Source organism: Pipistrellus kuhlii, unplaced genomic scaffold, assembly GCF_014108245.1.
Source record: "Pipistrellus kuhlii isolate mPipKuh1 unplaced genomic scaffold, mPipKuh1.p scaffold_m20_p_26, whole genome shotgun sequence".
NCBI classification, from domain to species: domain Eukaryota; kingdom Metazoa; phylum Chordata; class Mammalia; order Chiroptera; family Vespertilionidae; genus Pipistrellus; species Pipistrellus kuhlii.
In genome coordinates, this window is record NW_023425525.1 from 7,777,144 (window position 1) to 7,791,358 (window position 14,215).

At 45.2% G+C, this 14,215-nt stretch overlaps 1 protein-coding gene across 1 annotated transcript in view; it reads left to right on the forward strand.

The window, feature by feature from the left end:
• Positions 1-14,215, forward strand: part of CHN2 (chimerin 2) — a 209,822-nt gene that overhangs the window by 130,376 nt on the left and 65,231 nt on the right. The window contains exon 3 of the mRNA XM_036453889.2: positions 3,378-3,433. Within this exon, the coding sequence (XP_036309782.1) occupies positions 3,378-3,433 (56 nt within the window). The remainder of the gene's footprint in view (positions 1-3,377; positions 3,434-14,215) is intronic.

Here is a 14,215-nt window from a genome sequence, read left to right on the forward strand (position 1 = left end):
AGGGTTTACAGGGGCCCTATCAAAATTGCCGCAGGAGAGGAACTATAATGTTCCTTCAGCCGTATCCTGGGTGATGGTTAACGGCATCTCAGTCTCTCAGTCATTCCGTTTGTAATCAAGCCTAGTCAGTCCTCCTCTGTAATCAACTCACCTTCCCACCCATGTTAGCTTAACTCACACTTCCACCATCTCCTGTGTTTCCGTCTAAAATACTGTCTCTCTTGCTCCGCTGCCTCCACGGTCCTCGGAGAGGCACTGGGCGATGGCACCCCTCCTGGCTGTGCATCAGAGTTTCCTGCACGGCTTTCACAAGAGTATTTTGGGCCCCCGTGCCAGACTGGCAGAGTGAGCATTGCCAGGGACAATGGGTTCTGGAAATCTGTATTTTTATAGCAGCTCCCTGGAGATCCTAACGCAATCAGCCCACTTGGGACCTCTCCACTATCTGCCTTAGGCTAAAAAAAATGCAGACCTTGAAATCTGGAAATTGGCCCTCAAATCTTGATTTCCTCATATCATCTGTGTGAACTTGAACATGTTCAAAGCTTGGCATCTCTACTGCATTACCGGTGAGAAGGGAATAACAGTTATCTCGGAAGCTTGTTGGGAGAATTAAATGAGAAGATGTGGATAAAGGTGTCTGGCACATAGTAGGTATCCAGAAAATGGCAGCTTTGGTTATTCTGAATAGTCTTATTCTTATTGTTATTCTTCAGAAACAGACCAGCTCATGTCACCTCCATACTCAAAACACATTGCAACTTCCCTCCCCATGGTAGAGAGAAGGCCACCCATGCCCTTAGTATGACCTGCAAGGCTCTGTTCCACGTGACCTCCTCACACAGCTGCTCACCTGGTGCAGTAGACACACTGGACTCTCACTGACCAATCAGCACATCATTCCCTTTCCCTCCCAGGGCTCTTTCCTCCACCTGTAAGCCCTTCTCTGTTCTCTGCCTTCTAATCCTTCACGGAGAGCTCCAAGCCTCACCCTCAGTGAAGTATTATACTTGGCCCACCCTGTCTCATTTTTCCACGTACACCCACCTCACTGGGTCAGTGTCCCTGAGGGCATGGATGGTGACCTGTTAGTCATCGGACACAGTTCATTCATTCATCAGATATGCATTAAGCATCTTCTATGTGCCAAGTACTGTTCAAGGTGCTGAGTCAAGTCCCTGCCCTCGAAGAGCTTACTATAGTCAAGGGAGACAAGGCACAAAGCAAACCAAGTGTGTTAGCGGTGACGAGTGCTGTGAGGAAACAGAAACCAGTGTAAGGGAGCAGAGTGGTAGGATGGAAATTCATCCCAAATCAGGCAAGCCAGGGAGGACCTGAATGGAGGCAAAGTGATGAGCCATGTGGGATCTTGGGAAAAGAGCAATCCAGGTGGAGAAACAGCACGTGCAAAGGCCCTGGGGCCTATGAAAACAAACCAGCAATTTGGAATCTAAAGGATGCATCTAGTTGGATGCTCTGGGATAAATATTTAATTTCTCTGCCCTTGTTTGTCACTAAAACAGAATGGCTGTGATACATGTTCTTTTTTCTGAGTTCCCAGGGAGATTTAATAAAAAATTGTTACTGACACATGACAGGCACTCAGAATGTTGCTTTCGTCTCTTCTCCCTTCCTCTGCTAAGCCTCCATGGAATGCTGACTATGATTCCTGGCCATCACACATGTTCATATGTGTTCTCATATGACTTGCAAAGGCATACTTACCTAAAAATGCTTCCCTTGTAACAGAAGTATTTCCTTGGTCACCTCCAAGGGAGGCATTAAAAATGGTGTCCACACAGCCATTCCAGCCACATACGACCACGTAACTGAGGCATTGGCAGTGGGGAAAGAAGGGGGTAAGGACTCTCTGGATCAGGAACTCTGTGGTTGCAGGAACTGGCCTCCAGTTCTCATTGCACTCACTAATAGCAGCAGGCCCCTAACAAGCAGCTAGCCAGTGTCGGGGCTGGTTCAAGAGGCATCAAGGAGCCTCTCTCCTGATTTAAGGAGAGCATGGACCCTGATGGGACAGTAGTGGCATGTCCACTATTAGTTCTGTGTCTTCGGTCAATTCCTCCTCGTGTTTCCTCTTGGCCAAGAAGTCACCTCTGACTCTGTCTCCATACGTGGGTACCAAAGTGACACAAGCATCTCCATTCGTAAGGGACAACTTAAGCTTAGAAATGGGGCACATTAAGCATCTCTAAGAGGGTTAGATAGGTCCCGCTCTGTGCTGAAGTTGGGTAGTCTACACTTAATTAGGCAAGAAAGTAACCGTTGAGCTGACGGCACTGGGGAGCCATAATTACAACATACATCCCATCAGTGCTATCCCTGTTTTCTCATAACCATCTGCCCTTCAATTAAATATTATTTTTAGACCTAAGAATAAATTGGGGGTTTCTGCATATGTTAGTACATTTTCTAGGCTTTACATGATTGAGTTTTTAACTTTTCAAAGATTTATTCCACCTAAAACTAAAATTCTTCCCTCTCAAGATTCCGAAGATAACAGCAGCTATGTTTGTTTTCAAGCTCTGTGTTCAGGGAAGTGGAACCTGCACCGGGCAGCTTCCCTCTCGGGGAAGTAACCAGGCTGGCTGCACAGCAGAAATGCATTTGTTACAGCCTGAAAGGAATCCCAAAGAACCGTCTGATAAATTGTCCTTTTCTATTTAATTACCCGCTTTCCTCCATGCCCACGCCTGGAAGTCTGTCGTTAAAACAGGATATAGGAGCGTTATTATTATTTAAGATATGAAAGAGCCCAAGGAAAAGGAATGACAATGGGTGGGAAATAGTCCAACAGATGAGAAGCCGTGGTGATAGGCGGGGCAGAAACAAAACTGGTGAAAGCATGTGCTGGGGTTCCATTCAGTCACGGCAGTGTGTCTTTGTCCATCCCTGTAGCATTTCAGAGAATGACACTCCTTCCTAAGGCCAGTCTTTCCCTGGTATGTCAGGAGCTGCGGGCATTTCAATTCAGGAAACCTATTATTACAGGATCTGACTACTGACATGCTCGCAAGTAGAATTTCATCTTTGCAACAGTCGCAAGAATTTCAGTGGTTATCTAGTCTTCCAAGAAAGCCATGAAATGAACAATGCCGGTAACAATTAGGAAACTAAATTGGCCTTATAAGAATAAAAAAAATCAATTTTGCCAGTTTACATTCCCAGTGACTAATTTCCATATAAATGACCTGACTTTATTCAGTCTTTAAAAAAGAAAAAAATGGGCCTGTCTCCTCTGTTTTTGTGTTTGAGATATTTGCCATTTTGGAGATGTACTTAGGTGGAACTCTCTGAAGGCATGCTGGGATGTGTTACCATTTTCGAATTATAATTAACGTTTTTGTTGTTGTTTCTGGCAGTGTACCAGCTACAGCAAGAGGCCCCTCGTCCCAAGAGGATCATTTGTTCTGGGGAGGTCAGTACTCAGCTCTTCGCAATGCGTCTTATGAAAGATGATGAATTGTCAGCACGAGGTTGATATTGGATGGCTTTCCGGTTTCCTGGGAGTTGATTTCTATTAACGTTTGTCACAGTGTCACCAAATTCAACATCTTAATCCATATTTTGAAGACAGATGTTATTTTAAAAATACTAACTAACTTGGAATCGAATGTCTCACGTTCTGACCATTGCAGAGGCAGAGCAAGCATCCTTTATAAACCCTCCCCCACCCCCAAACATGCATTTGGGTGGTTTTCCTTGTTCCTGTTATGTTGATTCCTTTATCATATGTTTTATTATGGAATGCTTCCAACAGAGAATAATAAATCTCTCGGTACTCTCAAGATCCACAGATAACAAACCTTTATACTTTGTTTTACTGATTTGACATTTTTAAAAATCTCTACAAGAAAAGTGACTGTGTCTTTATTCTCGGAGAGAGGTTTAAACAATATGCTGACTCATAAAACTGCTGACCAGCCTCCAGAACTCTTCCTACTTCTCATGTGCTGCTCAGTCTCCTATCACCTGGGATGCCAGCAGGACTTGAAAGGCAAGACTCAGGCTTTGTTTCCTATTTTTATTCGGACCCTTTTCTTTCACAGCCAGACTAATCTCTTTTAAACAAAGGTCCCAGGTCCTCGCGAATTTCTGTTACTGGGACTTTGGTTAAGTATAGAGAGTAGATCTCTTTAAAAGGGTTACACCCGAGAGGATCCAAGATGGCTGCGCCCAGGTGAACACCTAGCCGCAGCCGCACACAACAATTTCAATAAAATATAAAACGGACATTGCCCAGAACTACAGGAAGGTTGACTAACTGGAAATTCTACAGCGAGAAGCAAGGAGAAAACCAGAAGGAGGCGCGGAGGAGCAGGAAAAGCCCAAGGTACGGAGACGTGGCGCGCGGAGAGGACGGAGCCGGAGAGGAGGGAGGCCGAGTGCCTGGCGGGCGTTCCTGAGCGGAAAGGAGAGAAAAGCTCCGACTGTGCTGGGCCCCCAACTGCTCTGAACCCCGGTTCTGGGGCAGACCCCGGGGACTCAGGCTCAGCCATAGGGAGCCGGGCTGTAAGGCGGAACCCCGGGGAGAGGCGAAAGGAGGTCCCGGAGGCGCGCACACTGCGCAGAGAAGGGACGGTCGGCTGTGCCGCGAGATTGCCCTGACGGGAAGGAGACTGGGGCTCCAGACTGCTCTGAACGCCACCTCCAACTCCATTTCCAACTGAACTGAACCCCAATACCGGGCTCATTGGGGGAGAGCATAGACTGTTTGGCAGCAGGCGAAAATCGAGGGCACCTTTCTCTCAGAGGCGCCGGCAGCAGCGAGCACTGAAGGACCCGCATAGAGCGGGGCTGACAGAAGCCAAACCTGCAGGCTCCACCCTGAAACCCCGTCCCATCTGTAACTGGGAAATGCGACAACAAAATAGATCACAAACGAAAGAAATGGAGGACAAAAAGCGTCTGGATATAGAGTTCAAATCTACGCTTATAAGTTTTTTCAAGAATTTCTTAGAAAAGATGGATAAGGGCTACGAGGATATGAAAAGAGATCAACTAGAATTAATAAGGAGTCAACAAGAAATGATAAGGGATCAACAAGAAATAAAGAATACATTGTCTGAAATAAAAAATATTTTACTGAGTCCTAAAAACAGAAGGGAAGATCGCAAGAACCAAGTCAAAGATTTGGAACATAAAGAGCCAGAAGACACTCCTCCACAGAAGCTAGAAGGCAAGAGAATCCAGAAAATTGAAGATAATGTAAGAAACCTCTGGGACAACTTCAAGCGAACCAACATCAGAATTATGGGGGTCCCAGAAGATGAGAGAGAGCAAGATATGGAAAACATACTGAAAGAAATAGTGACAGAAAACTTCCCCTACCTGGTGAAAGAATTAGACTTACAAGTCCAGGAAGCGCACAGAACTCCAAACAAAAGGAATCCAAAGAGGACCACACCGAGACACATCATTATTAAAATTCCAAGAGCAAAAGACAAAGAGAGAATATTAAAAGAAGCAAGAGCAAAGAAGGTAGTAACCTACAAAGGGGCACCTATACGATTGTCAGCTGACTTCTCAACAGAAACCATGCAGGCCAGAAGGGAATGGCAAGAAATATTCAAGGTGATGAATAGCAAGAACCTACAGCCAAAAATAATCTACCCAGCAAAGCTATCACTCAGAATCGAAGGCCAGATAAAGAGCTTCACTAATAAAAAAAAGCTAAAGGAGTTCATCACCACCAAACCAGAATTATATGAATTGCTGAAGGGGGTTCTTTCAGAAGAGAAAGTAAACAAAGATAAAAATTATGAACAACAAATACATAACTATCAACAAGTGAATCTAAAAACCAAGGAAATTAAAAAAATCTGATGAACAATATTAACTGTTGAATATAATAGAATCAGAGGTATGGAAGGGGAGTGAACTGACGATTCTTGGGGTAAAGGGGAGAGGGGGGCGTGGGAAGAGACTGAACATAAACTGTGCACCTATGGATGAGGACAATGGGGAGAGGGGAAAGGGCAGAGGGTGGGATGGGAACCTGGTGGAGGAGAGCAATGGTGGGTGGGGGGAAAGGAACATTTGTAATAATATGAACAATAAAAACTTATTAAAAAAATTTTTTTTAAATTGATTTTTAGAGAAAGAAGAAAGGAGTTAGAAACATCAATGATGACAGAGAATCATTGATTGGCTGTCTCCTGCATGCCCCCTACTGGTAATCAACCAGATTATGTGCCCTGAGTAGGAATTGAACTGATGACCTCTTGGTTTATGGGTCAACACTCAAGCAACTGAGCAACACTGGCTGGGCTCCCCTTGTCTATTCATAGGCACTTGGGTTGCTTCCAAATCTTGGTAATGAACATAGGGGTGCATATATTAATTTTTAAAAATCCACATTACAATAAGGGAGAATCTTTTTGTCTGATACTAAGTGTTCTCGAGGAAATCACTAGGCCTGAGACCCACATAGGCTTGTTTTAGACCTTTATTCATTAAGAAGTATTTCAGCCGAAACTGGTTTGGCTCAGTGGATAAGCATCGGCCTGCGGACTGAAAGGTCCCGGGTTCGATCCCGGTCAAGGGCATGTACCTTGGTTGCGGGCACATCCCCAGTGGTGGGTGTGCCGGAGGCAGCTGATCGATGTCTCTCTTGTTGGTGCTTCTAACTCTCTATCCCTCTCTCTTCCTCTCTGTAAAAAAATCAATAAAAAATATATTTAAAAAAAAAAAAAAAAAAAAAAAAAAGGGTTACACCCACCTTGTGGAGGCTCCAGTTCCAACACTCTTGAGATTCATTCTTGAGCATCAGTACTTTGCGGCAGCCTGACCCGGTCTGGTTTTGAACCCATCTCTGACTTAGGTACCCATACCCACAGCCAGCTCTCACTACTTAATAAATGTTTCCACATACAATTTTACTTCTGTTGAAAGGCATTAAAATTCATCAGGTAATCTGAATTTGCATCCAAGAGCTATAGCCTGAGAGGTCAAAGTAGCTGAGCCCTAGGGAGTTCTTCCGGGTGAAGTTACATCTTTAGCGGGTGGTCTGACCTTGGCTGTCACTCACCCTGCTGACTGTTGGCGTTTGGTTATTCAGGAATATCCAAATCAGAAAAGAAGAGGACAAATACCAAAATGTTGACGAGATGCTTTAAATAGGGTGCTTTGGGGGAGAATTAAGAAACAGGGTGTTAAAAATGTACTACTTTACATCTAGTATTGCTCCATCAGAAAGAATAGAGCCACTGTCCGGGACTAGAGGAGTTGAAGTGACTCCATGAAAAGCGTGTTTATGCAGTTAGCACAGAGCCCCGGACTCTTCCCGGGAGTACAAATAAAGTCTCTAGGCAAGGCCGGGTGGGTTCTAAGTCCACAGGGTAGAGCAAATACTCATCTCTTCACTTTTTCAACAAGGACATATGGGCAGCCTGCTGTCCTGACGTTGAGCTAGGTGCTGGGCACACAGCAAAGAACTTGCATGTTGGTTCTCTGCATGTTATATTAGAGAACAAAATTGTGATGCATGTAATAAAGATGTATTTAAGATTTTACGTGTGTGTGTGTGTGTGTGTGTGTGTGTGTGTGTGTAAAAGAGAGGGAGGGGAAGGAAGAGAGAGAGAGAGAACTTTGTTTCTCAGAATTCTTAAAACCCCATCAGTAGTCCTCTGCGCAGGTGTAATGGAAATGGGTGGATTCAGATTAACTTCACAGAAGCTCTTCCTGGTTCAGCTGAAACTTCAGACCTCCAGCGGGCTGAGGGTCACCTCTTCTCTTTCATGATGCACTTGCGTCGGGAGGAAATGCCGCTGACGCCTTAGCAAAGCAGAGCCATGTGCCCCAGCTGCCACCATGACTGAAGGATGTGGTGTGTGTGCAGCTTGCTTATTCCCCTGCCTGTCTTTGAAACCCAGCTTTTCACTTGTGGACCTGGGTCGGTGTGATTCCTTAACGCGTTAGCCTGGCTGAGGCCGGATTCCTAGGCAGCTTGCCTCTAGAAAGTTCGTGTCCCCTTTCTGCCGTGAAACTGACCCTGAGATAGGCTTTCTGGGCTGCATTTCCTGGGCAGCAGCATAGGGCACAGCCAATCAGGGAGGGGCGGGTGATGAAGGCCGAGTGTTCTCGCTGCTTCTGTGAGTGCCTGAGTGCCCAGTGCCTGCAGGAGTGGCTGCAGGTCCCTTTGTCCTCTGAGCATCATGACGCACACAGTTTCTGCCCTGATTGCTCTGCCTCCCAGGACATGGCCTCCTTCGGCGAAGGCACGACCTCTTCTTGGATGTTGGGGAAACCATCGATCCTGCTGCAGTCATGTTTGAGCGCAGGCCTCTGCCTGGTCACACACCCGCCTGCTCGGGGGATGTTCCTGATGAAGGCAGAACGCTTTCGGTTTGCGTGTGTGGCCAATTGATTAAAGCTTTATGAACACAGTTACATGAAGCCACGGAGGCTATTTCTTATGAGCAGTGAGTTTGGATTTTTCCCTGTCTTTGCCATGTCACCCCTCAGCCAGCTATTATGAGTCCTTATTTTCCTTTTATGCACAGTCCTGCTCTCCCTGCCTCAGTCCTTGGCCCCTCTCCTGCCCCTGGCAAGCCTGCCCAGCTGGGCTGCTCCAACATCCCCCATCTCTCTGTTTCTCTGATAAGGGACATCCTCCCAGGCAATGAGCCCCTCTGTGGTCAGGATCCTCCCAATGGACGTGAGAAATGCCCACACCACGGCCCCACGTGAGTCCACAGACACAGAGAGACACACTGTCGCTCCAGCCACAGACGCCAGCCACCTGACTTGGATGCTTGGTGCTTTCAGCAGCTACCATCCACCTAATGGGCTTTGTTGGGGACTCAGGGAGCCGAGGGTACAAACGGATTCAGGAGGCAAAATCCAAAGAGTTCTGCACACCCAGATGGGGAACCAGCTGCAGCCCCTTCTAGGCTCCTGACTTGGAGCCAAGCACTTTCTGTGGCAGAGGGACTAAGATCCCCTCTGCTGCCCCCCGAAGGGCAGACACTGACTTTGCAGGGCGCCATAAATGGAATATACACTGAGTGGCCAGATTATTATGATCTCTGAACACATAATAATATGGCCACTCAGTGTATATCCTATAAAAGGCTAATATGCAAATTGTCTCCTCGACCAGAGTTCGATCAGCAGGCAGGCCAGTCAACCACCCATGTCCCCTCTCCCTGGCCAGGCTGGCCAGACCCCACCCATGCACAAATTCATGCTCGGGGCCTCTAATATATAAATATATACTCTGAGTGGCCCGATTATTATGCATTCAGAGATCATAATAATCCTGCCACTCAGTATATGCGTCAAGTGTGGAGAACAATGCCTGGCACCTAGCAGGTACCCAGGTTCCTGGTTCATGGCAGATACAGACACTTGGGAAGAACGGGTGCGGAGACTGTTGTTCGGGCAGAGTCAGAGCAGCGACAGTATTTTCTGAGCTGAGGGCAAAAAGGCGGTGATCAAGGGCAAAGCAAGACTCCTGGGTCGGGCGTTCACCTCCAGGAGGAAAGATATGGAGGATGGGGAACAGGAGGTGCAAACAGCCGACAAGGCCCTGCGCCAGGGCAGCCGCGAGGGTCAGTGCCTGAACAGCAGTCCATTGCTCTCTGGAGCTCCCTTGCTGTCAACGAACAGTCACCGAGCAGCCGCAGCACCTGGCACTCCACTGGCATTTCCTGGGGGCTCCTTGCCAAGAATCAGACTCTTCTAGTGTGCAAAACGCTCGCTTGCCCTTTTCATCAATTTTCAATCAGTCACCTCCTAAGCATTTATTAATTACCACATGTGTGTCTGGGTGGTCTGCCAGACCCATGCAGAATATTTTCTACCCAAGACCTCTCCCCTAGGCTCCGAGCGCCTCACTCCATCTGTCTCCTTGACCTCATCATGGAGATGTCCCGCAGGCCCTCTCCAGCCTAATGGTCCAAAAAGAATAGGACCCCCCTTCATTACATGGCTCCTACCCTCAGAAACATGGGCGCCACTCTTCCTCCCCCGCCCCCTTTTCTCTTAGCAATCATCAAATTCACCTCCAAACAGGTCTTGCTTTTGCCCCGTTCTTCTCCGTATCCCTGACTGTCATGTGGGCTGGGCCATTTTCATTTCTTACCTGGGTTATCCCAGGTCAGCAGTCTCTTGCCTATCTCTCTGCTTCCACTCCTGCCACCCACATCACTCAACTTTGAAAATGAAGTGTATCTTAATAAACATTGCCCTTATAATTAGTCAAAGTGAGTGCATACATTTTTGGAGACACCCTATATATACAAATATATATATATATATATATATATATATATATATATATATATATATACAAATACAATACAATAATTAGTAAATAATAAAACAAGACTAAATGCCTGTGTTTCATGTACTCACAACTGTAAACCTACTTTTGCCACACTCTGTTTACTTTCTTGTCATCTTTCATTGTTTCCTTGTTGTTGTATATCTCTCTTTAGGAGAATACAAGCCTCAGGGACTTCATCAGTCCTAATCATGTGCATCTCCTTCCCTGGCAATGAACACAGTGCCCTGCAGCAGTGGGCAATCAGTATGGTAAACTATATGAAAAAAGGATAGAGACCACGAATGTAAGAAATTTAGAATTCTCAACCATTACTATAGCAGATTGGATATTTACTCAGTGCTGTTAGTAGGCCAGTGAATTGGACTTTTGGCAGTTAAGCTTCTTACTTCAACACAGACTAATATTTTTTTCCTGGAATATTCTAGATTTCTGTTTGGCCTCTGGGGAAGGCCAGAGGTCACGACTCACTTGCATGTCTAATGCAAAGCCAAGTTCCACTGCAGTTACCTAGAGTGTATACCATAAGCAGAAATTCCTTTGAGACTGTAAAGGATTTTGTATCGTTTGCCTTATTTGAAATTGCTTTAGTGACCATGATACAAAGCAATTTCAGAAAAGAGAAATAAATTGCGTATTACTATTTTAAATTGTTCTCCATTTTATGCAGATTCTCTGCTCCCTCCTTGCCAGAGAATAATCTACCTTGGAATTTTTTTAATGCAGAAGTGAACAGCAGAAGTGAGATTGCTAGCATTCATGAGCAAAGCCAGCATTTTTTCTTGATTGTCAGAGGTGAAGCCAAAGTCAGGTGATAGTGGCCTATCTTAAGTTGAAGTAATATATTTTACCTCCTAGTACTCTTATTCACTTTTTATTTTTTTAATGTTTTTATTGATTTTAGAGAGAAGGGAAGGGAGAGGGAGAGAAAAATAAAAGCATCAATGATGAGAGAGAGACATGGATTGGCTGCTTCCTGCACGCCCCCTACTGGGGATTGAGCCACAACCTGGGCATATGCCCTGACCTGGAATCAAACCAGGACCTCTTGGTTCATGAGTCAATACTTAGCACTGAGCCACACCAGCTGGGCTGTATTCGCTTTTTTAAATACTACTTTAAATGCTCCATTTCCCCCCACCCCCACCCCGTACATTTTCTCTAGTTTGGGGGTTTCCTAAATATCATCTGATTTCTCTCTCTTCTACCTTTACTTGTCAAAAATGTCCTTTTAAGTCTACCAGAGCATTTCATTTTATCGTGCTTTGAAAATGTTGATTTGCCGTACCTGGTCTCCACGGCCTTGTAGTCTTGTAGTTTAGACGTGTCTGGGAGGTTTTCACAAGCTGCATTGATGAACCGTATCATCTTCAATTAACTCGGTGCATTTTGAGTCACACATTTAAAATAAACTCTTGACTTGGGGCGGTGAACACACAATACAATATACAGATGATGTATTAGAGAATTATACACCCGAAGCCTATATTGTAGTAACCAATGTCCCTCCAATAAATTCAATAAAACATAAAATAAAGTAAACTCCTAGGGGATTTGTGCTATTCCACAGTTCTCTCCTGTTCTCCTTTGGTTTTAAAAAAAAATGTTTTTAAGGAAATGTGCATTGGGGGGAACACAAAGACTCTACTGATTCTAGATCTCGAGACATGATATGTCTCTGAAGTATGAGATCTACTCTGCAAGCCCTGAACAAAAGTCAATCCCAGTTTGGCTTTCATGTGTAGTAAGCAGAATACTGCTTCTTCCCTGGGAAGAAATGTATGTCTTATTTCCCCCCCTTAATATTGACACAACCTGGGATAAAGGGCTTGCCCATCATTCTTTCTCCCGAGCTGTCCTCTCACTCCCTAATGCAGCCAGGCTGTTTGCTTTGTCCCCAGGGGGACTTGCTTTGGCTGTGGACCTATTCTACAAGGGGGAGGCGAGGAAAGCCAGTGTGAGAAGAAAAGTTTAGACATGTGAGTTTTCTTTCTCCAACGTGTTATGCTTTTATATTTGACTTCTTGCAGACAAGTGCTGTGACCTATCAAAATGCATAACCCTCCCAAAAAGAATTCGCTCTCTTTGGAGTCCTCTGAACAACTTGTAAGGTAGTATAGGCTTTGCATCCAACGTGATGCCTTCAGCAGTGGGCAAGAGAACTTGAGGATAAGCTGATTTATTTTTTTTTTAATATTTTTTATTGATTTTGAAGGGGGAGAGAGATAGAAACATCAATGATGAGAGAGAATCATTTATCTGCTCCCACCTGCTCACCCACCAAGGGGATCAAGCTCCAAACACAGGGCATGTGCCCAGTCCAGGAATCGAAGCACAACCTCCTAGTTCATAGGACAATGTTCAGCCACTGAGCCATGCTGGCTGGGTGAGGACAAGCTGTTGTAGAATTTAAAGGCTCTGAATCAAAGGTCAGTCAGCCTGAAGTGGGAGGGCCACCAATGAGGCAGCGTATATGCTGAAGCCGAAAATGAAGCAGAAGTGGATGGTTTCTTCTTAAAACAGAATAAGGAAAATGAAGGAGATTAAACAGTGATGGATGATAAATAAAATTACTTGAGAATTTTCTTTAATCTTTCTGGGTGATTTTTATTTCTTGAAATATAATTTGAAAATGTGCTTTTTTTTTCTTCCTTAATTTGTTTCTTAAAAAATCTTTATTGTTGAAAGTATTACACATGTCCCCTGTTTCCCCCCCCCCTGATCTCTTCTAAGTCCCCCCTTCCTTCGCCCCAGGCCTCCTTCACCACCCTATTGTCTGTGTCCATGGGTTATGCATTTCTTTATAGAATTGCTGGAGATGAACTAATGCATTATGTGATTAGTTGCTTTAGAAAAACAAGAAGAATAGCCAATAGCATCGTGGATTACAATACTTGCTCTGTTATCCTCACCTGGCCTCTGATAGCCATCACCCAAGCCTCCATCACTCACTGATGGGGGAGGAGTTGGGAGTGGTCTAGACTTCGGGCACAGTGGTTATGAGGAGGTCAATCTTACACATCCAAACAGGAAGCAAATACCGCACTCGTACCATGACTGTGATTAGATATCTCCAGAATGTTTGTCTGTGACTCAGAGGTCAGGTCCAGTAAAATTTCGGGTGTGGTCAGGACCATCTGGGAAAAGAAACAGGTGCATAGTCTGGATGCACTGGTGAGGTTTTAAAGACATGCTTCAACTTTTACTCACCTGGTTAAACAGTAACTGAGTAATAATACTGATAAAAGCCGGTTACACTTCACCCCAGGCAAGCCATGTCTCCTAAGGTAACATGGTCTGGCTGACTAAGCAGTGAGACATTTGAAAACAGATTTGTATGTAACCTTGACTTTACTTTCCATCAGAAAAAATGTGAATGGTGCAATCTCAGACCAACCCAGTTACAATGTGATTACCTTGAGTGTTGTTGCCTAATTATCGCCTTGTCATCAGCCTTTTAATTGTAATGAGCGCTAACACATAGGCAGTGCTTACTTGTTAGCGCTGGGTGAAGAGCTTTACTTATGTCACTCTTCACAACAGTCTCGTGGGGATTGCTATCCCTCTCATTTTACAAGAGAAAATGAGACAAATAGCACCAGATAGGTAGAGCTGGAGTCAAACCCAGAGCAAATCCAGGACTAGGCTTCTAACCGGGTGCTTCTGGAGTCTGGGACCAGCAGCTAGGACATCGCCTGGAAACTCATCAGAAATGCATATTCTCTGGCCCATCACAGACCTGCTGAATCACATTCGCAGTGGGGGCCTGGCAGTCTGGGTGTTAAGGAGTCCTGTGGGTATACCGGGCATTTGGCTAAGTGTGAGGACCACTGTTGTAACCACTGTTCTCACTCCTGCTTCTGTTTCCTATTCACTTCCCTGGGCCCTAGGATGGAAGAACCGAGACCCTGT